Source organism: Necator americanus, chromosome IV (assembly GCF_031761385.1).
Source record: "Necator americanus strain Aroian chromosome IV, whole genome shotgun sequence".
NCBI classification, from domain to species: domain Eukaryota; kingdom Metazoa; phylum Nematoda; class Chromadorea; order Rhabditida; family Ancylostomatidae; genus Necator; species Necator americanus.
In genome coordinates, this window is record NC_087374.1 from 19,473,653 (window position 1) to 19,499,217 (window position 25,565).

Here is a 25,565-nt window from a genome sequence, read left to right on the forward strand (position 1 = left end):
TACATGAAGTCCATCTAGGCAGGATCAGTTCAGCGCTATGAGAGTTAGCGGCTGATGAATTTGAATTTCTATCAATTCCTTTTTTGTCTTTTTTAAGCATTTAATCGATTGCCCTATTTATTGCACCTCAATATGTAGTTTAGTCGAAGTTAGTGACCTTCACAGTAAGTTATGAAGGTCACCTTTTCCTTTACCTTTACTACTGAGTTATAAAGGTTTTCGTCAGTCTTTTTTAATGTTGACCTTGTTCTGCTATGACCGCTTCGATAGACTGTATTAGTGACACACAGGTAATTCGTCAAATACGTGAAATTTTCAGCAAAAGGAAGTTTCTTGTTTGAAAAAAGTTTCTTCTTTTTCTTTCTTTTTTCTTCCTGTTCGTGTGTCTTCCTTGGAGAAGACTATTTTATTTTTTGTTCAATCTAATAGACCTTTTCTCGTTCTTTTTCACGCCCGAAAAGATCAGTGGAAAACAGCTCCAAATGATAATTTGCACTCATGAGCCAAATGACATGCGAGGAGGCTCCTTTTTTGCGAGGGAGGTTGAGAAAAGAAATAAATGGTGGATGCCGGGAACAACTCTCGTCTGCTGTGTTATGCTTTGCACATAATTCCAACTCTGCAACTACCCGAAAACTTATGAGAATTTAAAAAAATTTTCCAAGTCTAGAGGAAACTGCTCTACTTTTAAGTTTACTTGTACAATTTTCAAATGAAGAATATCTCAGAGTTTTCTCCAATGTTGTGTCCTGTTTTAACCCTATTAGTTGAAGTGAACAACCAACAGCAATAGTTTTTTCTCTTCTTTCATGTCCGTAAGCTATTGTCATTGTTATGTGAATTCAACCTTCCTATATCTTCACATCTCGGAAAATTGACGACTACTTATTTTCAAAATAACCCTACTATTCAATAATTTGATTTATTATTCGTAACCGAATCTCAAAGAATACTTTTTGCGCACCAAAAATGTTTGAAATATGTAGTCTCCCCTTCAAATAGGCGCGAGTAGCCCAGTTTTCCGCTGAATAGGTGTTGCTTGGATCCTGTTGGATGCAGTTACCAAGCTTGCTGCCGTGAAACTTCTCGATCACCTTTTTTACTCCGAGATTTCTGCCAGACTGTTGGTACTAGGACAACTGCGCTCGCTGATGTTCGGTCTTATCTGCTAGTGCTTTCGTTCATGTGGTACATCTTTAGAAAACATCTGCCCCATTTCACCAATAGCCCAGGGGCTTTAGAATAATTTTGTCTTTTGCTTTTTTTCGTTGGAAAAATATATGTGTCAATCTCCATCACGTTCTGTCACGACTTCCCATTTATTCAGTAGTTTATTTTACGAAAAATAATGCTCAAAATACCTAATCAGATTTGGTTTCCTGAATGCACTTAGACACCTCGTTAAGCATCGAGAATCAGCGACTCTGCGTTCCTCTTGTTATCATTTTCTTGTTTATTTCGAGAATAACCACTCATTTACTAATTTTAATACGTACTCATAATATAATAATATAATAGTATGAGTACGTATTAAAATTAGCAAATGATAATAATATATTACTCATTTACTAATTTTAATTTGACTAATGCCGCATTTTTTGATAGAAAAAAATCTGCGGTATACTCTTTCCTCTTCCTTCAAAACCTCATCGACTTCACAATGCCGCTAATTCTAGTCTTTGATCTGATTTTTGCTGTGGAAACAGTTGCTAAACGTCAATAAGAAGAACTATGGTTTAGGATCACCGGACTCTGATCTTTGCACCAAACGGGTAATTCGACACAAAAATCTCACAGGACTCATGCTACAGTTCTCGTCCGTACCTTTCGCTCTAATAATCACACTATGCCAGGCAATAGTAACTCGTGGAAAGCCACCAAATATCTTATTCATCATGGCCGATGACCTTGGATTCAGTGATCTTGACTGGAAAGATGATACGTGAGTTATCCTATTGTTATTATCTTGCGGGACACTCGCTATTTGCGAACATCTAAAAAAACCGTAGAAAATTTTCTACTCCTCTGTTTTCACAAAACAAAAAAGCGGGTTCCTTTGTGCCATTGCGCTTTTCGATCCAGTTGCGTCGGACATGAAACCTTTTTCTGTTACACCTTGTGACAGTTATTGGTTATCGGCGGCCGCCAACCCAACTATAATTAGTGGTGCGGGAAAAAAGAAAAGTGAGTTGTAAGGGGAAGCACACCTCAACGAAACAGCAAAAACCCTCGAGAAAAAATTGCGAAGGATTCCATTGCTATTGAAGCTCTAACAGCATAGATCTGCTCTTATTTGCCTGTCAAATTAAAGGCATCACCCCACGAATCTGAGGTGGTGCAGATTTGAGATGGAGTATTGGTATACGGGATGGGAGACTACGGAGAGGGAGGTGATTCCGTCCATTTCTTGCTAATTGCCGTAAAAAAACGGCCCGAAAGATGCGGCGCCGCACAAGACTGGCGCGCTCCAATCGAACCTCTTGTACAAAATAGTGCGCCAAGATGAATGAAGCCGTATCTTCCGGGCTGTTTTTTACGGCAATTAGGAAGAAATGGACGGAATCACCCCCTCTCCGTAGTCTCCCATCCTGTATACGAATGCTCCACCTAAAATCTACACCACCTCGGATTCGTGGGGTGATGCCTTTAAAGGATAAATAAAGGATAAAGTTCTTGGTGTTAATCAATCCGCTTGGGTTGCGCCCCCACGTTGGCTTCAACTCAAAATCGTTTGAGGTTTACGAACGTGTAACTGGCCTTACAGTGACCAGCGGTGGCTAGCCGATGCGTCGGGTCAGCGCTAGGTCCTCCCAGACAAGTCTGGTACCAGTTTATCGACCCGGAAGGATTAAAGGCTTGGTGGGCACTGGAGCGGACTCGAACCTCCGATCGATCCTGCAGGAAGCGGAACCTCTAACCGCACCACCACAGCCGCCCTCTTGTCGGATTACTTCCCATTAATTCTCGGTGATTGGTGAACATCTCTAATATTAGAGAAGAAATGAAAGTTGGACGGAACCCAATTTTGGTGTATTATCAAGAAAAGTCAACAAATTTCGACTACTTTCCCCAGAAACATGCAGGTACCATAAAAACGTTCTTTTATTTTCAGGTAGCATTTGCGGGGTAATTTGTGGGATTTGTTAGAAATCAATAGCTTTGTCTGATTTTTAATCGGTACACATTAACATTCTACTTATCTCTTATAATAGATAACTTCTTGTACAATGTTGTGTAATGCTTAATGTTTGAGCACGTTAATCTTCTGTATTAAAACTACCACAAGGAGGAGCATACGTTCCAAAAGCAACTATCTAATGGAAAATGTTGCAGTCAAATTGGTAGAGGAGCTTGAATTTTAGCGGATGCGAACGAAGGAAAAAAAAAGAAAATGTAGGCGAAGCGACGAGAAAAGACTTCATCTAGGAACAATGAAACCAAATATTCCTAGGTTATAAGTTTAAACTGCGCGAAAATCGGTTACTCTATCGTCGTCTGTTTAGTGCATATGTGCAAAAAAGTAGGACAAAGAAATTAGATGAACTCAGACTAAACGTGTTCGAGAAATCCGCACTGGTGTCAAAAGTGAGAGCAGAAAGGATAAAGGATAAAGGATAAAGTTTCTGCCGTTGATCAATCCGCTTGGGATGCGCCTCCACGTTCACTTCAATTCAGAATCGTTTGAGGTTTTCGAACGTGTAACTGGCCTATACAAAAACTTGCGGGGGCTAGCCGATGTGTTAGGTCAGTGCTCCTATCCTCCCAGACAAGTCTGACACCATTTTATCGACCTCGGAGGGGTGAAAGGCTTGGTGAGCACTAGGGCGGATTCGAACCTCCGATCGATTGTGCAGGAATCGGAACCTCTAGCCGCTACACTACACCCACCACAGAGCAAAAAAGGCAGGGAAAAGTTAAAATATGGTCTCATGTTAGAGACAACTTTGTCTGTAATCATAGGGTAGTGGTTATATACATTACTGAGATTGCAGTTTAGTGATCCTGCTTTATGCGGAAAAATCCTACTAAGGTCAACTCGATGGAGATAAAATTGTCGAGTAGCATAGCTCTTTCAGGTTATATACACCTAATATACGATCGCTGGCTTTCCATCCACACTCAGTTCAACTTACAAACTCTTACGTAAACCAACTTTGCACACCGTAAGTCTTTCTCCTTATATGCATTTTGTGGATAATCACTTTATTTCATTCTGTTTTATTCCATTCTTCTATTGTCTATGCTAATTGAATATTTATCGTGATAATGCAATTTTTACACATTGCTGGCTCTAAATTAAAAATAAGATTTTTGTAAAAAAAAAAAACGGTGCAGAACAAACTGGAGGCATGGGAATTGAACCCCAACCCTCTGTCATGCTAAGGGAGCGCTCTACCAATGAGCCAAACCCACAATTAATCGCGGTCCTTGTAGATCTAGATGATTCACACTTCTTTAGGACCAGAAGCGCTTTCATGACCGGCTACTATCCGTTTCGAGTTGGAACACAGGTAAATACTCGCATTTCGTGTTGTTCTTTGACATATTTCGGTTTTTAAAGTTGTGCTGTTGTATCCGGGGCTAGCAGTCGTTAAGAGATTATGGGAATCTCTTATGGAAATCTACTCTTACATCAGAAATGCATAGTTCCTTTTGTGCGAACTTTCCAGGTTATTCATACTCTTAGATTTTCTCTCAGATGATTCTCTTCTATTGAAATACTGTGGAAGAAACCTGAGTAGGTTTTTAAAAAGTTCTTTTCACTTCTTCCTCTAACCGGTTTCCGTGAATCTAAATTACTGCATTTTTCTCTGCGACTGAAATTGCTGCATTTTTCGACTCAGATTCTAATTCTTGAGTATTCAATTGATCTGCATCCATCATATTTCTCTTCAAATAAACCTTTATTGTGATCGAGACCAGTGGCATAGAAAATTATACCTTTCTATGATTATTATTCAGAAAAACACTGTCATAATCCGGGTATAGGTATCAAAAAGGTTTTGTGATGTGCTGGTTCCTGAAGAAATGCTACGAACTGTGTATGTACTACCACTTTTAGTGAAGTTTTCACTCCCCTTTAGCAAATCACTCTGTTGAGCTTCCCTTTTCATGTTTACCATCGTTCTTCCTTTCCCTTTATGGCCGCATTCGCTTTCAACAAAACTCATATCATATTTGGAGAAAAAGTTTTACATGCGGTAGTCACTCTCGGTCAGCCACCCGGCCGCAGTGCCACGCTCTATCAGCTTTGATACATTGCGTCTATCATTTCGTTTCCAAGAGGTATGATTCATGACAAACTTAGAAAAAAATCATTGCACTTCTTTTATGCGTGTTCTCTTGTTGAAGAAAACCTTTTTTTTTATCTATTTCCCCCTGCCGCGAGAAGGTAGCGATTTGAGACCGATGTTTGCCATACCTTGTAAGTCCAACGTTGAGATTGTTTTCTTAAGGAAAAACCAGTGCTTCTGCGTCAACAAGTGCGCCTATTTAGATGCGTTTCTGGAGCATTGTTTCCTCAAGTGACATTTCTCTCGTAGTAGAAAATCCAATAATTAATACATCTTTTATACAATCAGATCGGTAATTTTTCGACAGAAGATGAAGGAGGGACGGATCGTCTTCTGTCGAAAAATTACCGATCTCAATGTACAGCTCCTTAATCGGTTAACTTTCTCCACTTAACATTCATCTGATCAACTGCTCAACAGCAAGAAATCAGAGATTTCGGAAATTTCTTTCAACAGCAACAGCAGAGCAACAGTTGAAAGTACTCGAACTGTAGGATTTGGTTATTTCTTCAAAACTTGGTTTTGTTGGACAACTGTATGAAATAAGCGAAACAGGCCGTGCGCTGATCAGGGATTTCTTTCGCAAAAAATGAGGACGGGCGCTGGTAATCAACACATGAGAAACGCGAGATGGCGCTACGAAATCAGTTTTTATGAACTTTATTTTTGGAACCATATTTGAGCTTAGTACCCCTACCAAGACCAGGATGTAACCAGACTTGATGTATCCAGTACATCATTTCGACCTCTATGACTTTTCGATAAATCATTCAGAAACGGATCTTGGAGGGAAAATTATGGATTATACTGTAGTGAAGATACGAAGTAGTACAAGAGAACATGCATAACGTTGTACATAGCAAAACGGAAATTGGCCTATCACTTCCAGAATCCTCTAGACCTTCTTTTAGTTATTCATATATGTGTTCTAAGAAACAGTAATTTTAATTATTTCAAAAAGGTATTAACAATAGTTTGGACACTAAGAAACAACTTCTCACCAAGCGAATTTCAGATGGAGCCAGCAAATCTGCACCATCAGGCATGAAATTTTTTTCCAAAAAATGTCCCAGCAGTTTATGTCTTAAATAGGAGAAGATTCTAGAAGAAATTTCGAGAATGTCACAATCTAGGAAGCTTTATGAGGGATTCAGAATCTGGTGAAAACCAACATCATTGCTTTAAAAAAACACATTGGAAGATGTAGATTTTTTGTATTTTTTGGATCTTATCATTTCTGCATTTACGAAAATGTTCACTAATTTCATGGAACACCTCTTGGGCACCACCCTTATTTTGTTTTGGAGATAAATTTTTTGACATTTTATATTGTAATATATATATATATATATATATGATGTGCCCATATGTTTTTTTTTCCATTTCAAATTCCATCTTACCGTTTATTTTTTCCAGAATGGTGTTTTTCTGCACATGGAACCGTCTGGGGTTCCTTTGCTGTTTCCCTTTGTTCCGGAGAATCTTCGCTCTCTTGGGTACTCGACGTATCTTATTGGAAAATGGCATCTCGGGTACTGTAGGAAAGAATTTTTGCCGACATCGCGTGGTTTCGACTATTTTTACGGGTTCTATGGGCCACAAGCTGGGTACTTCAATCATAGTTCAGGTAACATTTCATCTACTTTCAAGACTTCCTGCAGCGACTTACAACGTTTATGCATAGACATATAATTTTAATAACGTGCTATCCTTATTCACTATTCAACGATCACATCTTCAATAATTCTGGCGTTTCTCAGTATCTTACTGTCTATTGTTTCTTTTTTTAAAATATATTTTTATATGTTAAATAATTAGATATATATATGTAAAATTAAATACATATGTGTATACCATATATACCAACTTAAAAGTACTATTATTGGGTTCTGGTTGTAGTTTAGGGATTTTCTGTAAATTCGTTTTTTTAATATGCTCATTTTGATGAAAGAACGTTTTTATGCCACCTTCTTTTTCGAACCACAATTCTGTTCCGCAATGCTTTCTATTTATTCTTCTTGCCTTCGATTCATACGTACTATGTTTTCCACCGCCAGTACACATTACTGCAGTTCTGAGAATGGAAGTAGTAGAAAAACATTGGAGGGGAAGGCGCATTATGCAAAAAATAAAGCGAGTGCCGGTACACATCAATTTCTCATTCTGGTCTATTTTTGGTTTTTTGTTGCTGTCACACCAGAGCGCTCATATTCGAATAGCGAGATGATCAACGACATAGAAAAGTGTCTTTCAGAGAATGCACAATGTCAAACTCAAGCCTCATACTATGAGGACAGTGTAAAAGTAGTGCAAGCAAGCCAACGAGCGGTAGCCAAACACTAATTTTTCTACTTTTTCTACTTTTGTCTCTTCTGAATATAAATAAATTTTCGTCTTTTTCTTTGTTCCCTGAAAAGCACATTCTCGGGTTTTCTCTTCTCTTTCTATTATTCTGTTTATTATATATTCGGCCTTCTCGAAAATGGATTAGTATTTGTGGGCTACATTCAGTAAAAACAATTCAAGAGCAGAGTATTTTTCATTTCTTCGGTTCAACGAAATTTGGTGCACTTGTTCATCGAAAAAAGGGCTCGGAACCAGTTCCATTTGAAATTACCAGCTTCAAGAAAATAATAGAATCGGAGTGTGCACTTCATGGCTTGTTTCTCAGCAAAAAAAATCATGGATTATGTTGTTGTGCACTGAATTGGTCCTACTTGGGGGAACATTAATCTTTGGATCATCTATTCCGTTATTATTTTAATAACGTGATTTATTGGTCTATTAAGCTGTCTTCAAAGACGACGTAGTAGTTTTTGCTACCCGCAGCCTATAAAGACTTTGATGCGATATGGTTAGACACCAATGGGCTCATGTAAAGTGACTAAGGTCAGAAGATACTCGAAGATGAGAAGGAATGGAGGCCATAAACGGATAAAAAGGAGTTGTCATCACCTTCATTTCAGATACCGAGATTCTGATGTTCTTCTGTCGGTTAACTAGGAACATCAAAATGTCGTGAACCATTTAGAAATACTATGTGTACTCGGATGTAATTAATTTACCCTTGATTTTTCACTTTTACGCATCTATTTTTCCAATTAAATCACACTTCAACTATCTCGTTTTTTTTCGAAATATTCCATTTCATTACAGATTTATTTACGACTTTATTCTCTTACCATTCATGTTTCCGTACATTTTTCGCTTACCAGTAAATGGTTTGCTGCATGAAATTTATTGAGAGTAGCGCACGTTTTTGGTTCAGCAAAACTCTCCAATAGCATAATCGTTTTTAAGAAGTTTTCTCTTTGTATCGTTGTAATATACAATGAGTTAGTACCACAAGTACCGCCTGCAGAGATCTCCTAAATGACGAAATGCTCGGAAGCGGTAATTAGTGGAAGATTAATGCGTCAGTTTAGATGGAGAAGACGAGCAGGGTTGAGTTTAAAAGCAGCGTATCATGAAGTCGAGGTAGTACGAAAACATCGAGGGAGACGTAAATTACAGAAATGCTTATGTTCCTATAGTCGTCTTAAAAAACTCCGTTCGGAATCAGCGCTGCATCCACTAACGAGCTGTCGAAACTCTTCACCAGCCTATTCAGGTAGAATCAATGAATAAGCTGTTGGGAGATTTGGAGCGAGTACAATGATAGCGCGTTCTCACGTACCTAGTAGAAACTAAAGTGGTCTTTATCCCTTTTTTTTGAAGGAAGACTGGGGGAATTGAACGGCCCACTTTCGTTTCCGTATTCTATAACACAAAATCCACATTTTCGTTGGTTATATATATATATATATATATATATATATACCTTCTTTGTAAAAATGTATATATATATATATTCTTACAAAGAAGAAGAAGTCGAGGCTTTCTATATGGACCTGGAGAAGTTCTCTAGGGTCGTAATAGGGGTGTCAGAGCAGGAGGGGGTAGTAAGGCTTGACAGAAGAGGAGAGAAAATGAAGAAAGCAAGGAGGAAAAGAGAAGATAGTCGATTTTAAATGCACACGTATTGAGGGATGCGAAATGTTAGAAAGATAGATGGCACAATGTATTTTTTTAAAGACTTTGCTGGTATAATTCCCACCCTTTGGTCTGTTCCTAGTTTGAGAAAATACTGAACAAAAAAGGCATTGAAATTAGGATAAAAATGAGAGGTCGTGAGTGCGAAGACAAGAAAAAGAGTGTAAATTATACAATGCGTTCTGGACAAACCCTAGTGATTTTGCTTTAAAGTGAGCTGGTCAAAAAAATTTCGCCAAAAAATGGAAAATACTGAGAGAAAGGATCAAAACAAGTGAATAAATCTACGTTGACATCGAGGGAAACGTAGATTAAACGTAGATCTGATGTCCACAGTCAGTTGTCAATTTGAGGACAAACCATTAAATGACGAATTAAATATAGCACATTATAAATAATATAATAGAAGCTGCGATGATAATGAAATAGAAAGCAAAGTACTTGATTGGACGTGATTAAATAAATTCTTGATCCTCTTAACAACTCAACATGCTGTCATTACCATCAAATCTAGGCATTACAAATTTTTGTGTTATTATTTTATCTACAAGAAATAGAATTAGCCAAAGGTAACCTCGTATTGACTACTGAGAGGCCGTAGGAGACAAACTTCACTTCTTTCATTGCTCGATTATTGATTCGCAACTCCTTCTTTACAACCAATAAATGTAATAATGTATTAACGTAATCTACGGATAAACACTCTCTGCATCACCAGTATTTGAAGGAGCAAAGTGAAGTGTCGTTATTTTTATTGCAGCGGTCAGCGATCAATCCCCGACAAAAGTGGGATTTTTGCATTTAGTGTACGAGAGTAAAAAAAGTATTATTCATCTGATAGTGACGAATTTATTATTATCACTTGAAAAAGCAATTTAGATGTTGTTACTGAGCGAAAAAAAAGCATCTACAAGGGCAAGGGATAAAACTAGCACAAGGTAGGCTCCACGAATTTCTGAATGTGGACGCTCAAATTGAATTTCATGCGGTAAAGCTGGCTACCATTTAAAGAGAAAAACTTCTTCCATATTTCTATAAATTTCTGTGCTTCTAGCTCCCCTGGTTTTTTTGAAACCTAAATTTTGCCTCAAATTTTCGAGTTTTTCTCAACTAGCTTTTGAGAGAACCATAATACCTACAAAGACCACAATTTGCAGCTAAGGGATTTCCTTGGTGCTCTATCAAAATATGGAATCAAATTTTTCAAACGCACTGTCGTAATCTTGCAGCGGAAAAAAAATGCGAAATCTCAGATTTCCAACAAAAAAATATCTCAGACTCCAAACAAAGTTCAACGACTCAGGTCGTAGTTTATAAAGACGAATTCTGTTTGAAGTATTTTGTAGAAGAAGATTTTTGTTATCATAATTTGTTTTTACTTTTCTCCAAGTAGTTTTTGGTTCTCTCAAAAGCTTGTTGGGAAAAATGCTAAATTTCTCAACTTTTTCTCAACTAGCTTTCAAAAAAAAAAACCAGAGGGTCCCTAAAAAAGATGTTTTAATCCTTTAATAGCCTGAATCTTCGTCTACAGAAAGCAGCCACCTTTGTCGTCCTCCGCCTCTTCTATAGTCCGTTATTCATATTTATTTCAAGCTACTAAAATCCGGCCAGTCCAGCAGTAATTTCCATTCAGGGCCTGCTTCTAATCGCTGAAATGACCTCTAAATAACACCTGTATGCGGCGAGCAGTGTTCTAAATACAATTTTAGAAAAACTGCCTGTGATTTGTTCTTCTTAGTAATTTTTTTTCCGGTTTTGCAAAAATCAAGATTCCGGTGGGGATCGAACTATTCACTGTCTGTAATCACTGTCAATGAGTAAAATTGTGTGTAGGAAGTAGAAAATAGTGAAAAATGCTTTTAGAACGCTGTCTCGGTATTAGTTGTTTTTCCATTTTGAAAAAAAAATGGAAAAATTCCGGCAGGGATCGAACTCTCGACCGTTCTTTTTCATTGTCGGTGAGTAAAATTGTGAGGAAGTAGTAGGAAATGGTGTGAAAATTGTTTTAAAATGTTTCTTCTGTTGTTCTCACTCGCAGCACTTTATATTAATATCCATTAATAATTAATATAGTAATTAATAATTAATATAGTAGTAATTAATAATAAAGATTTAACAAAAATATGCTATATGATATTATCGTTGATGTTTTATTAAGCGCCCAAGCGTCAGCGTCTCTTTATTTTAACTAATGTTTCATTGCTATGAGCGGGAATATTAGGAAAAATTACATGAGGAGGGTCGTTTTCTGGAGGGACTTCTATGGGGAGTCGTTTTCAGGAGGGTTTTTTTTCCCAACTACACGCTTGACCCTGTCCAGAACTATCGTTACCTGAGATCTTTTCGCTTCGCTAGCCGGCTTTTGGGAAGATTCCACAACGGACAACATCGGCGAGGAATATGGCCGTTGAACACCTTCACGATTGAACCAATGAAAGCTGAGGGTTTTAAAACCACCAAGAGACGCCTGTCTCTTGAAACTCTTGGGCTTATACGGCAGTGTGGAGCAGCACGAGCCGCAGGGAATGATTAAGAACTCACGTCAGGCTTTTCAAAGAGGCGACAAACGAAAACCTTAAAGGGAGAAAATTAGAAGTGCTGGCTGAAGGTGCAGAGGCGTTGAAAAGCATCCGCTGTGCCTGTCGAGACTTCGCCAGTCGCAAGACGAGGATGACCGCTCTCCGGAACCCGAAGGGAACAACCACTGCATCGAGAAGAGGAATGGAGAAAATCATCTACGACTTTTACTCTGATCTCTTCGACAGCCACGTCCACTTGCCTCCTCACCATCTGATGAAGGAAGATGGACATGTTATTCCAGATGTTCTCCCGTCCGAAATACGACATGCTATCATGTCAATAAGAAGTCGTGCTCGACAGAATAAGACAAAAAAAAACCTTCCGCAAATACTCATCAACACATTTGCGAGGCTTTTTAGACATTACTTGTCGGAATGCAAGGTTTCTAAACAGTGGAAGACCGTGTGGTTGTATAAAAAGGGAGATCCCCATGACATCGGCAACTATCGCCCAATCTGCTTACTGTCTGTCATCTATAACCACTTTACAAGTGTGATTCTCAACAGGATTGAAAAAGTCTTGGATAAAGGACAGCCATGCGAGCAAGCAAGGTTTTGAAGAGAATTCAGCACGATTGACTAGATGATGCCGCTCTGTCTCACTTTCATTAACTTGAAGAAGGCCTTCGACTCAGTTGAGACGGAAGCGGTCATGGAAGCCTTGGACAACCAAGGCGTCCTTACTCAGTACATAAAGGTACTTCGAGAGTTGTACAGCATCTTTACGACCGGAATTTCGCCATTCTACAAGAATATCTTCATTGACGTGAAGAAGGGGGTCGGACAGGGTGATACAATCTCACCCAACATATTCACAGCCATCCTCGAGAACACAATGCGAATGTTGGAATGGGACGATATTGGACTGGAGGTTGATGGTCGGCAGCTACATCATTTGCGCTTTGCTGATGACATCGTACTGATAACACCTAGCGTCAACCAAGCGGAACGAATGCTGACCGAATTCGACGGAACATGTGGGTGCATTGGTCTCCAGCTGAATCTACAAAAGACGATGTTCATGCGGAGCGGATGTATCTCGGATGCCCCATTCACGCTCAACGGAACGAATATATCCGAATGCACCAGCTATGTTTATCTGGGTCGGGAATTGAACATGATGAGCGACCCGACCCCCGAGCTGGCAGGAGGAGACCAGCGGCTTGGGGAGCGTACAAGAGCATCGAGGTAGTGAAGGAGACCAGGAACACTCGACTCCGTGCTCACCTCTTCAACACCACCGTACTTCCTGCTTTGACTTACTCCTCGGAAACCTGGGCAAGCAGGAAGAAAACGCGGTGAGCGTCATTGAACGCGCAATTGAGAGAGTGATGCTAGGAATATCCCTCCTCACGCAAGTGAGGGACGGGATTCGAAGTTCTCTCCTGCGTCAACGATCAAAGATTAGAGACACCACCGCGTTCGCCAAGGAAAGCAAAATAAGGTGGGCTGGACACGTGATATGCTTTAGCGCCAACCGTTGGACCAACGCCGTGAGCGACTGGGTTTCCCGCGATATTAAGCGCCCTACAGGAAGACCGCCGACCCGATGGTCAGATTTCTTAAAGAAGTCCTTCAAGGAAAATTATGATGCTCTTCGTGTCCCACGCGAAAGGAGGAACCACTGGGCTACTCTGGCACGCGATCGGGACAAATGGAAGAATTACTGGCGCCCGCTCGACCAGTTCGAAGATCAACGGGAGCCAAGGTGATCAAGGTGACTCCGCATGTCTATCTACAACCATGAAAACTCGACTAGTTCAAAAATCAACGGCAGTCAAGAATGCAGGAATATGATGTCAGACATGTCAAAATGCCAACGAATCGTTTGTTTTTCTGGGTATCCATGTAAGTTTTTTTTTCACTTAAGGTGTTCTCATTGTTGATTCCGTCATGTGGTTACTACATTTAACACATACTTTAACCGTTGGTTGTTTGTTATTTGGAACATCATAAATTGTTATACGTCCACGACTGAGAAAAATGCATTTAGTAAAGCATTATTTTCTTTCAGATCAATGGCACCGAGATTTGAGACGAGTTGTTCGAGGAGTTGACCTGTTCGAAGAATTCGGTGATGGCATCAGTTTGCCAGATTTTAGTCGAAATGGAATATATTCTACGGTATATCATGCAATTCTCAACCCTACTATGGAATATTTTATTTCCGTGTTTATTCTTGTACATTGTAACAACTCGTGCATAGAAAAATTAAAATTCACAAATCAAAGCAATAATATGCAATCTTCATGAAGGATTTTTATTAGGATTTGTTCGCCAACGCAGCTATGGAGACTATTGGTTCTCATAATTCGTCGAAGCCGTTCTTCCTGTTCCTTTCTTTCCAAGCAGTTCATCCTCCACTACAGGTAAAGATTTTGATGTATGTAGAGGTAGCTAAGCACTTCGATCACATTATAAATGCCTTTTAGTTAGGAATTCGAAGTCAACAAAAAATCTTCATATGATGGTATTTGTGCATCCACTTTATATTACACATAAAAATGCATTTCTTATAGTTAACCCATTGCTGCAAAATCATTAAAATTCGAATTAATTAAAGAAACTGTACCCATGTTCGTATGGTATGTTCCTTATTTGGAAAATAAAGGAATCTACAAGAAGTTCCAACACAGCTACGCATCCCATGAGGAAACTGAATAACTAGTTTGTACATCTTGTTCAGATTTATAGGTCCCAAAACGACTAGAGAAGTACTGCAGCACGATCAAATCGAAATCTCGCCGAATTTATTGCGGTAACTATACGAGGTTTATTCTGTTGCACTGGTCACTTCACTCTTTTTTCAAAAAATTTAATAACACACGAAATTATACTTTTGAACATAAGCGTGAATAAGACAACAAAAATGCTTAATTTATAACTTTATTTGAGTATGAATATCTGCCTAACAATCATAGTATGTATTTACACCATTACAACTTCAGGAATGTTAACCGCCATGGATTTCGCTATCGGACGAGTTATTGATCTCCTTAAATCCGTTGGGTATTACGAAGATACTGTAATCGTATTCACCAGTGATGTAAGTGCAAACATGTATCCAAATAAAAGTTCAAAAACACTTCTAACATGTCGACGACTTCTGTAAAAGTTGTGAATGCCTTTCTTCAAGCACACAATGATAGGGGTTATAATCGGGTCAAAACGACATGAAGCACGAACATTTGCGCAAGCGGCGTAGCGGTTAGGATCGTGTAAGGATCCTCGCTGCCGCCAACCACCTCTGCAGTTCGTCATGGTTCCACCTCGATTCCAACCGCTCTCTCCACCGCACCGCTTCCGAGCGCGGCCGCTTACGCAATGGTCCTTGCTTCATGTCGTTTTGACCCAACTATACCGTATATCACGCATCTATTGCAGAACGGTGGGACTGCTCAATTTGGAGCGTCGAATAAACCGCTTCGAGGTGAAAAGGATACTCTTTGGGAGGGTGGCACCAAAACAACCACCATCGTTCATGCACCAAAATTCATAAAGATGAACGGAGTTAGGCCACAGTAAGTTTTGCTGGGTTCCACTTATTTACTTATATATCTATCCATTCATTTACTTATCCTCTTTCTTCAAATTATTCAAGAAATCTAACAAAGTTTATTTCAGATTGTTCCATGTTGTAGATTGGCACGCAACGTTATTGGCTATTGGTGGAATGCAATTACATTCGTATGGTAAGCCCAATTTGCAGGGCGTCATCTAAATCTACTTAGACGGCTGCGCGGGCGGTCGCGCGCTGGCCCGCTACCACTTCTGCCAAATCGGGGGCCCTTCATAAGCGTGAGGGCTTTTAGTGTTAAAAGGCACTCGTAGCTATTCGACCTAAGGTAAATAGGTGAAAGTGATAACTTCCATCTTCGATGCACCTGTTTCATTGGTTTCTATTCCTATTCTAGGTTTAAATGTCTGCTAACTAAGGTCAGTTATTTTTAGATATATATGTTCTATGTTGTGACTTCTCTCTCATATAAGTAGTCTTTATTTCTTGACATGTGCTAGCGTGAAGTTGTTTTTGGCAAGAACGTTAATGATTCGTGGCTTTTACAACTCACGGCTTGCACAACCCTATCTGTTAACACATTCTTTATGTAGTTGAAAATTGGGTTTCTTTTACGAGTTGTAGCCATATGTCCCACACATTTCCTATTATGCTTATCTCTCCCCTTTAGAGACTGCATTCCACCTTACTCTCCTTTTTCGTTGTGGAAATCATTCCATTTCTCCTCTGAATTGCCCAGTGTTGCTTTTCAAATAGTCGCTTTCAATTACTGACTAGTCGAAGGTACGGTTTTCGGAGAGAATACTGCTTTGCTGGGACAGTGATTTGGAACCGTTTGAAGTAATGATTTCGCGAAACTCATAGTGATTTTTGTGTATTACAACGCTTCTTCAACCTCCACCTACGTCCATATTTCTTTTCACTCCATATGCTTTGCCTTATACTTTATTTTGGGTATTATAAGAGTGTCAACTTGTTAAATGCATGGTTATCGCTACTGAAAGTCTCTTTATTTCGGAGTCCTGCAATTCAAAGTCCTATCTTCAGCAATTCAATAATTAAAAGCGATCATTTGAAAATTAATTCAGCGCAGTTAAAAGGAGAAATAGAATGATTTCAGCAACGAAGAAGGAGAGTAAGGAGGAATGCAATCTCTAAAGGGGAGAGATATCATCAGTGGAAACGTGTGACAATCATTTGGCAACAATTCCTAAAAGAAACCCAATTTTCAACTACATAAAGAACGCGTTAACAGAGAGGATTGTGCCAGCCGTAAGTTGTAAAAGCCACGAATCATTAACGTTCCTGCCAAAAACAACTCCATGCTACCACATGTCAAGAAATAAAGACTACTTAAATGAGAGAGAAGTCACAACGTAGAACATATATATCTAGAAATAACTTACCTTAGTTAGCAGACATTTAAACCTAGAATAGGCAATGAAACAGGTGCATCGAAGGTGGAAGTTATCATTTTCACCTATTTACCTCAGGTCGAATAGCTACGAGTGCCTTTTAACACTAAAGGCCCTCACGCTTGTGAAGGGCCCCCGATTTGGCAGAAGTGGCAGCGGGCCAGCGCGCGACCGCCCGCGCAGCCGTCTAAGTAGATTTAGATGAGACCAATTTGCAGTAGTGATGTTATGGTATTGTCTGAATAATACAGTAGAGATATAGGCTTTTTTTGAAAGGGCACAGAAGAAAGGATAATATGTAGCGACTAATTAGTTCCTTGCAACACAATCTTTCTTGGGATTGAATAATACCAAATATTCCACTAACCATCCTTCAAATACCTCTAGAACAACATCCAATGGTTTAGGCGACGGCATTAATCAATGGGACTACATCGTCACTGGATCACCTCGTGTAAGACGTTTTCAATTCATCTACAACATTGATGATCATGGGTCAGCGATACGGTAAGGTTAAACATTATATCTACTAGTTATTACTACTATGTACCCTATTACTCACTGTCTCCATAAAGTATCTCCTCATACGTTTTTTTTCCGTTGTTTTCCTGTCTACTACCGCTATTTGGTTTTTCTTTTCTTTATTTTTCTTTGCCCACTATTCCATAAAGCCAGAAACAAGCGATCTACAATCCGTTTAACGTCATTCACCATGACGTTAAACAATAATTACGCATTAAGACACATTTGAGGTTCGATGAGGGCTTGAAGTTTTTTACTCATCGAAGCCTAAACTCAGTGGAGTACACAGATGTCTCTTTGTCAGTTTCAATTCTAAGTAGGTAGTTTCCCCAAAACTGATCGTTATGAACCTACATAGCAGTTCTACGTGCGAGAACTTTCTCTCTCTCTCTCTCTCTCTCTCTTTCTCTCTCTCTACGTACAACTTTCACCTAACTCTTCACTGCTGAGTCCAACGAAAGTGGCGTGGGTGATATGGAGGGAAAACGGCCCTAGCGAGAAAAGTGTGTCTGCGGTGGTTGATATCTTGCACTAGTAGCACCGAGAGATCTCGGAACAAGAGACGATCCTGTGTTAGATCCAATAAATGACAGTTTTCGCAAAAATATAACCCCTGCATAAGCCACGGTCGTCATCAGGAGCCCCAGCATATAAGGACGGAAGACGCAGCCGGGACATTCCGTCCATCTCGCCTAACGTCGTTTTACCCTTTTTCTTTTTATTCATATCTTGTCTTAGTAGTTAATGTCGCGCATAATCATTTCATGTACATTTAACTGTACATTTTTACTCGCTTTGCGCTTTAGGTTTAGTCTTTTATACGCATAGGGACCACGCGCCTAGGTTAGTTCTGTGAATGTGACGCGCTGAACTGTTGTTGTATTATATCCTGACATTACTCGCTTAAGCATTTCATTCATTTTGTACCGTAACACTGTAGGCATAGACTTGCCTCCGCACGCTTAGGTTCTTGTACAATTATATTTTGTTTCGCGCTTAGTTGTAGTTACTTTATGTACCACTGTTTACGCGCTTAGGTTTTTAGATACATTTCTACATACCTTTTAAGGTTATTACTGTCCAATTTGAGTCATTTGTTATTGTTTATCGCATTATCGTCTTGTGTGTGTTTGAATGTTTTATACAGGTTTAATTACCCAAGTTTGAGGCTATAAAAGTCGTACGCTGCACGTGTTGTCGAGCATACTGAACCACCAGTGCCATGTACAACTCTTTTTTATTGTGCATAGGTCAAAACCTAAAGAAGTACGACTTTCCTTCATTACATAAAAAAAGAGTTGTACTTGGCACTGGTGGTTCAGTATGCTCGACAACACGTGCAGCGTACGACTTTTATAGCCTCAAACTTGGGTAATTAAACCTGTATAAAACATTCAAACACACACAAGACGATAATGCGATAAACAATAACAAATGACTCAAATTGGACAGTAATAACCTTAAAAGGTGTGTAGAAATGTATCTAAAAACCTAAGCGCGTAAACAGGGGTACATAAAGTAACTACAACTAAGCGCGAAACAAAATATAATTGTACAAGAACCTAAGCGTGCGGAGGGAAGTCTATGCCTACAGTGTTACGGTGCAAAATGAACGAAATGCTTGAGCGAGTAATGTCAGGATATAATACAACAACAGTTCAGCACGTCACATTCACAGAACTAACCTAGGCGCGTGGTCCCTATGCGTACAAAAGACTAAACCTAAAGCGCAAAGCGAGTAAAAATGTATAGTTAAATGTACATGAAATGATTATGCGCGACATTAACTACTAAGACAAGATATGAATAAAAAAAGAGTAAAACGACGTTAGGCGAGATGGACGGAATGTCCCGGCTACGTCTTCCGTCCTTATATGCTGGGGCTCCTGATGACGTCCGTGGCTCATGCAGGGGTTATATTTTGAGAATCTTCTGCTAGAAGCAAGATAACCCTGCATGAGTCACTGATCTCTTGAACCGCGCTGTCACTTCTTCGTCGTCAGCGTACTGCAGAGAGGAATCGCGGTTCTTCCGCGATAACTTCTACTACAACACAAACACTCCTCTATTTACGAACGAGTTATGTTTTGAATGCTCTTAAGTCGTAACATGCGAAGGTCGTAGTACAAAATTATTTTGTGTGGCACTATCTACATTACATGATATGTTTACGTTTATGCTGTTGACGTTAATCCAATATGTATTTTTCCAATTCTATTTTGAGTTCACTTCATTTCTATGTAGGAAAAAAAGGGAAAATAGGTTTTAAAGGAAGGTTGTTCGTAATTTGAAGGTTCGTAAGTGGAGGAGTGTTAATGTAAACTCCGTGCACTACTACGACGACAACGACATCTATTCACAGTGTTGCGAAAGCTGTAGAATTTCAGTGATGGCGATTACAAACTAATCTACGGGAACACTGACCGTCGCTTAAGAGGTGAACACGGAAAGATTCGACTCTATCGAGTTACTGGTACGTAAAATCATTTTAACTTGGAATAATGCCAGAAGGCAGAAGCTAACAAATCAAATTTAGCACAAGATCGAAAGGTAGAAAATATTCTTCGTCATTTTATTGAGAAGAATTTCAATAACTATAATTTTCATTGCAAAAAAATGTGTTGGGGCAGTTCATTAAGAAAGTGCAGTTCATCGGTACGAATCGAAGACTGATAAAGAAATAGGGTATTTTCCTACAGGGTTCCCACTTCATTCTTCATCTCCTCTGATATTTTCGCACTTTCTTGTTCGCTGTACTAAAGGATAAAGGGGAAAGTATCTGGCGTCAATCAATCCGCTTGAGATACGCCACCACGTTCACTTCAATTCAGAATCGTCTTAGGTTTACGAACGTGTAACTAGCATGTACAATGACTTGCGGGGGCCAGCCGATGAGTTAAGTCAGTGTTTTTATCCTCCCAGACATGTCCGGTAGCAGTGCTTTTATCCTCCCAGACATGTCTGGTACCAATTTATCGATCGCGGAGGGATGAAAGGCTTGGTGAGCGCTAGGGCGGATTCGAACCTCCGATCGATCGTGTAGACAGCGGAACCTCTAACCGACTGCGCTACTTCCGCACTAATAATAATAATAGTAATTTGGTCTGATAATACGTACTGTGTATTATCCGTATTATTCGACCACATTTCTTCTTTCTTTCAGAAGATCCCGGTGAACGAAACGATATCTCAAGGTTTCAGCCTGGCGTCACTCGTCGGTATGTGCAAATGAAACTTTTTTGCGAGTTCTCCATTTTCATTTTTCCTTCATGAAGAGGTTTTTCATTTTTACTAATGCATACTCTCTGAGAGTTTTTGCTTGACACTAGCGCGAATAAACCAGGTTAAGGTGTCTTTTGAAGCCTGGTAAAAACTGCCAGCAAATTGTCATTGTGACTCGATGAATTCTTATTTCACTCTATCCTCATTTCCCTAGAAAAGAAAGAATATTAAAAATAGAAAGTATGAAAGTGTGAAGACATGGGATCAATACTTTAACAAAAACAACAAGTATGTGAGCTACAATGAAGCTAAATTCTGTAGTTGTTATCCGTTGAACATAGCCCTGTCCAAGTTTCTCGATCTCTACCAAGAGTTTGCACGGAATCAATCCACTAGCCGCTTTTCCAACTCCTGCGAAAACTCACGTCGCGGCCGAACTGCCTATGCACACCGTGTGTTCTCAGGTCTTTTTTTGACCACCTCAATCCAGAACTTCCGTTTTCTTCGGAACCTGAGATTTGAGGTGGTAAAAGAGTTTGTCGGATTCAAGTCGGAAGAGGCGGCCTCTTCCAACTTGAATCCGACAAACTCCTCAAAGCTTGTTGAACAGGGCGTTCTGCTGGTCTCCTTGATACATCACCAAAGAAGGGAAGACGATTTTCTGTAACCACTTTCGATGGCGGTGGGAGATGTTGATATCTTCCACGTCTTCCAGAATTGCGGATGGGTAGACTCGCAGCTTGACTTCGTTGGGGAGAGGGGGGTCGACCACAGGCATTTTGTTAAGAAGTTAAACAGAGAAATGGCCTTAGCGCCTCTGTCGTTGTTTTTTAATGCACAGCCCAAGTAACATAACTCATCGACAAGTTCGATTGGTAGCCTATTCACCTTTATTTCCGTTCAAGGTCTCGAAGAGATCCACATCTGCTTGCATTCATCAGAACGTAGACGTACTCCATAGGCTGCAGCCAGCTTCCATACAAGATGGACAACATTTTGAAGCTTTGTACTGTTTTGAAGGCAGGACTGATCGGCTGTTCTCCTCACGATGTCATCGATAGCAAAGTTGAAGAAGGGTCCTGCCAATCCCCCTTGTCTCACTCCAGTCACCACCTTAAACGGTGCTGCACATTCGGATTGTACTGCAGCAGTTGTTCGTTGATTCAAGCATCAAGCAAGCGAACGAACTTTGCTAGTACTCCATCGGTGCGGAGCGCTTTGAGAAGAGGGTCTCGATGAGGAGAATCGAAAGCGGCTCCAAAGTCCAGAGAGGCCAATTACATTGGCTTCTAATGCCTCTGTCAAATTTTGATTACTCTCCTATCGATGAACTCCTGGTCAATCGTAGATCGACCAGGACGAAAGCCAGCTTGCTCTTCGCGCGTTGTTTCTTCGCAATGTTTAATGAGTTGGTCCAGGATAATCCGCTCCAATCATTTGTACTTAACACGCAGCAAAGAGATCCCTCGATAATTCCTAAGGTCCGTGACGGTTAACTTCTTGTGGAGGGGAATTATGATAGCGTGTCTCCACGAGTCAAGTATCCTTTCATCCATCCATATTTAGCGGATGATCATGGTCATCTTACGAATCCCAGATAGAGGAAGATATTTCAGCATTTCTGCACTAAATACGCTGATTAATTTCATCTTACGGATGCACGCCAGAACGTCCGACTCGGTCGGTGGTCCCTCGTTAACCGCATATGTCGGTCTATGAATGTGCTCCAGTTCAGGAGCTAATGGCGCCTGCCTGTTCAGCAAGGTGTAAAAGTAATCCCTTCAAAATGGAAGGATTGCTCAGACACCCACTCCATTGGCAGTGTTGAGGACTGGAAGACATTTTTTCATCTTGCCGCCACACTATTTTAGCGAAGGATAGGCTTTCCGCGGGTTCTTGTACTTAATTGTTTGCCTTTTCACACCCCTCCGCTTTTGACATCTATTCATTTTAGCTGTGTTGTCGCAGTTGGCGACGCTACTTTCTAAAACCTAGTCTTAAATCCTAAACTCAGACGTTTTTCCTGGTGGAAATCGCCAATATTACAGGCGGCACATTGGAATTGTACGTGGATCCTGTCTCCATAGATGCAAAGGCAAACTTCTTCCGTGGCATCAGATTTGGGATCATTTCTTTTTACAGAGTCCTGGATGCACTTTGTGAAGGAATCTGCATCACAAAGTCCCGTCCTCGTCCGCACTCCAACATGAACAGACACACGTTCGCGGAATTTTGTTCTGCATTCCTCGTTTTTCAGACCTGCCACATCGACTTTCGTTTGAAGAGGAACTCCTCGATTTCTCTTGTAGGACCGTGTTTTGATGCTAAAAAGAAAACGACAGTGGTCAGAGTTGAATGTGACGTTGCAGACAGCTCTTCATTTTTGGATATCCGAGTGAGGAATGTTCCTCGCAGGACGTAGGCAAGCTGAAGTTTGATAGTTCTCATCTTCCGCTTGCGCTGCTCTTCATGCGTTAAAATGGTAGATCCCTGTCACGTAAGTTGATGGTTCACATAAGTCGTTACCTGATGTGCCCCCCGCTGATTAATACCATTTTCCTAGTATATCAGAATGTTCTTCAAGTCCCACTTTCATAGAATGCGTTCTTATTGTTGTCCTCAGCGGTTTCTGTAGGTACACGGACACTTATGATCCAGAGTTTACGCCTTTGCGATCCCACAGTCGTACAAATGCGCATTTAGACGAGGTTGAGCCAAATTTCTCCCCCAGGTTGTTGTTGTCGTTCCTCACAGCTATCGCGCAGCCATCTTCTTTTCATTAGCATCGCCATAAAAGATAGTGTAGTCTTCGGTACTGATGACGGGCTGACCTCTGATACGCGTTTCCTGCAGCGCAGCAAAAGGGACACAGAAATATCGTTCAATCAACACACTTTTGCCAACGAGATACAAGCTTACTTATACTAATAACATAAAAATCTGGATATCTAGAAGCTAAAAATTCTCTGAAGCTCGTTTTTCGATGTTACCTTCGCTCTCGAAGCATTTATCCTTTAAGAAGATGTCCAGGTGCTTGATGAAATTGCAGTCCGTAAGGAAACTTCCGGCGAACATGGTGAATGTGGAAGAATCTCGTAGTCCAACTGATTCAGTTTCTGCATGGTTGATTGTGCGACGTGGGCAAGCGTTTTCGTGCAAAAGTATTGGACCTTTTCTGTTGGTCAATGCCGGGTACACGCGTTGAAGTTTTTGGTGCATTTCGTCCAGCTCCTGGCAGTACTTTTCTGCTGTGATGGGACATGGGAAGCTGTAGTGGATCAGACCGGTTGCCTTCGTTCTCCGCATCTTCGAGACTTTCATTTCCACTATAAAATTTAGTGAATCCCACGCCGCGCCAAACGTTCGTTAGTCTATTCCTTCTCCAAAAGCAAGGGTTGGTGTCACGAGCCGTCTCCGCTTTTCGACCAACTTTGGATTGGAACAACAAGATCGCTCGAAGCTGTAGTTTGTACATGTGGAATAGAAATGCCTCTAAAGAATTTAAAATTAAATCAGGGGTAAAACCGTTTCAATATTTGGATAGAGCAAAGTGCGCACTTCAAAACTGTATATAGCTTCACGGTAAGTGGACAATTATTAATCCAAAAACACATCGCTAAAGTCGAACCGGCAAAAATAGACATTACTTTCTGGACAATCTAATATGAGGGCCCCCGAATCTCCACAATATCATTGGGGAGCAGGAAGTTGGAAGATTCCAGTTTTAAAACGCCTCTTTCAGGCGCTAGGCGTGAGGATTATTTATCATTTCGATTTTAGGAGAGTACTTGCTATTTCATAACTGCTAGTCATCATTATTGCAATGTCATCGGTGCACTCAGTGATAGCGATACTCCACAGGACTTCTTCCACCAATTCTGCCTTATTTCACAAACTACTATGACAGTGCGAATAGCATCATCGTACATCATCGTATGATACATGAAGAGCAATTCTGCGGATTATTATTTTTCTTTTTTGGATACCTCTTTCGCAGCTTGTTTTTTATACCTGGTAGACACGTCATGAACAAAATACATGAAAAAACCAACTTTTCATAAATCTCTTAAAATCCAAACTCAAGTGTTTTGCATGTACTCTCCTTAATCCAGCCTAACTGTTAGAATGTGCATTTGCAGAAGAGTAAAACATAAGGACTATTTTGTCAACGTGTTAGTATCATTACTGATAGGATCCTAATTGCTCACCATGATTTACGTACGGATTACGAAGCATTTAAGTTCTCATTAAGGTTGCACTTTCAGGTTACTAAACAAAATCCTCGATCTCCAGAAATACATGCGACGAAACGTTCGAAAACCTTTGAGTCTTCTGGGAAATCCAGAGCGATTAAACGGCAGTTACGCAAGTGGCTGGTGTATATAGCTAGGAAGTTAGAGATTTAGGTTGTGTAAATGTAAATAGGTGTACGTATCACATTCGTAATAAAGCTTTATTAGGTACATATTTGCAAGATGTTTGGTGTGAACTGTTTTCCGTTTTCTTATCTTTTAGCATTTTGTCTGTATATGCACAAAGAAAGCGTGAAAAATTTGGAAAATAGATCACGACAGAGATATACACTTCTTTCGTTGTGCAGCAATGTTTTCTCTAATGCTTGACAAAACTATTTCTACTTTTGATTTTTTTAAAATGTGGTATGTTTAAAGAAAGCAACATAAAAAGGCAAAATTTTACCGGTTGATGGTTACGACAGTGTCTAAACTGATTCATTTTCCGTAAAGACATTCAAGTGATGTGGAGTAATTCTAGAGTAATCCGGTGTTGCCGTCGGCTACTCTCGTGTTACCACTTGTGTTAACTTAATTATCACCTATGTAAGGTCAGTTGCCTATGGTTAATTTGCCAATAGCGTTGATTCAGGCTCAATGGAGTTTCCAATTAGTCAATGGGTATCCCACCATGATACCCCTTGAGGGAGAATTTGCTAAATTCTGGTAGGACATTGGGCTTCCATCCTTGC

At 40.1% G+C, this 25,565-nt stretch overlaps 2 protein-coding genes across 4 annotated transcripts; both read left to right on the forward strand.

Annotated features, from left to right (window-relative positions):
• Positions 1-1,802: 1,802 nt before the first annotated feature.
• On the forward strand, positions 1,803-24,967 carry RB195_001945 (uncharacterized protein; the record flags this gene model as incomplete). Of its 3 annotated transcripts, XM_064198964.1 has the most annotated exons (14): positions 1,803-1,942; positions 4,077-4,163; positions 4,460-4,511; positions 6,711-6,921; positions 13,920-14,029; positions 14,173-14,274; positions 14,600-14,663; positions 14,854-14,951; positions 15,290-15,426; positions 15,530-15,597; positions 17,245-17,344; positions 19,747-19,832; positions 20,523-20,577; positions 24,847-24,967. In XM_064198964.1, 14 exons carry the CDS (start codon positions 1,803-1,805, stop codon positions 24,965-24,967), a joined length of 1,431 nt encoding a protein of 476 aa, XP_064054843.1. The 3 variants fall into 3 exon arrangements, with proteins under 3 accessions (XP_064054843.1, XP_064054844.1, XP_064054846.1); XM_064198963.1 differs by lacking the exons at positions 1,803-1,942; positions 4,077-4,163; positions 4,460-4,511; positions 6,711-6,921 and adding an exon at positions 13,493-13,622; XM_064198962.1 differs by lacking the exons at positions 13,920-14,029; positions 14,173-14,274; positions 14,600-14,663; ... (5 more) ...; positions 20,523-20,577; positions 24,847-24,967 and adding an exon at positions 7,549-7,637.
• On the forward strand, positions 12,489-13,097 carry RB195_001946 (uncharacterized protein; the record flags this gene model as incomplete). Its single annotated transcript, XM_064198965.1, has 1 exon — positions 12,489-13,097. The coding sequence occupies one exon, from the start codon at positions 12,489-12,491 to the stop codon at positions 13,095-13,097; it is 609 nt and encodes a 202-aa protein (XP_064054845.1).
• Positions 24,968-25,565: the final 598 nt, after the last annotated feature.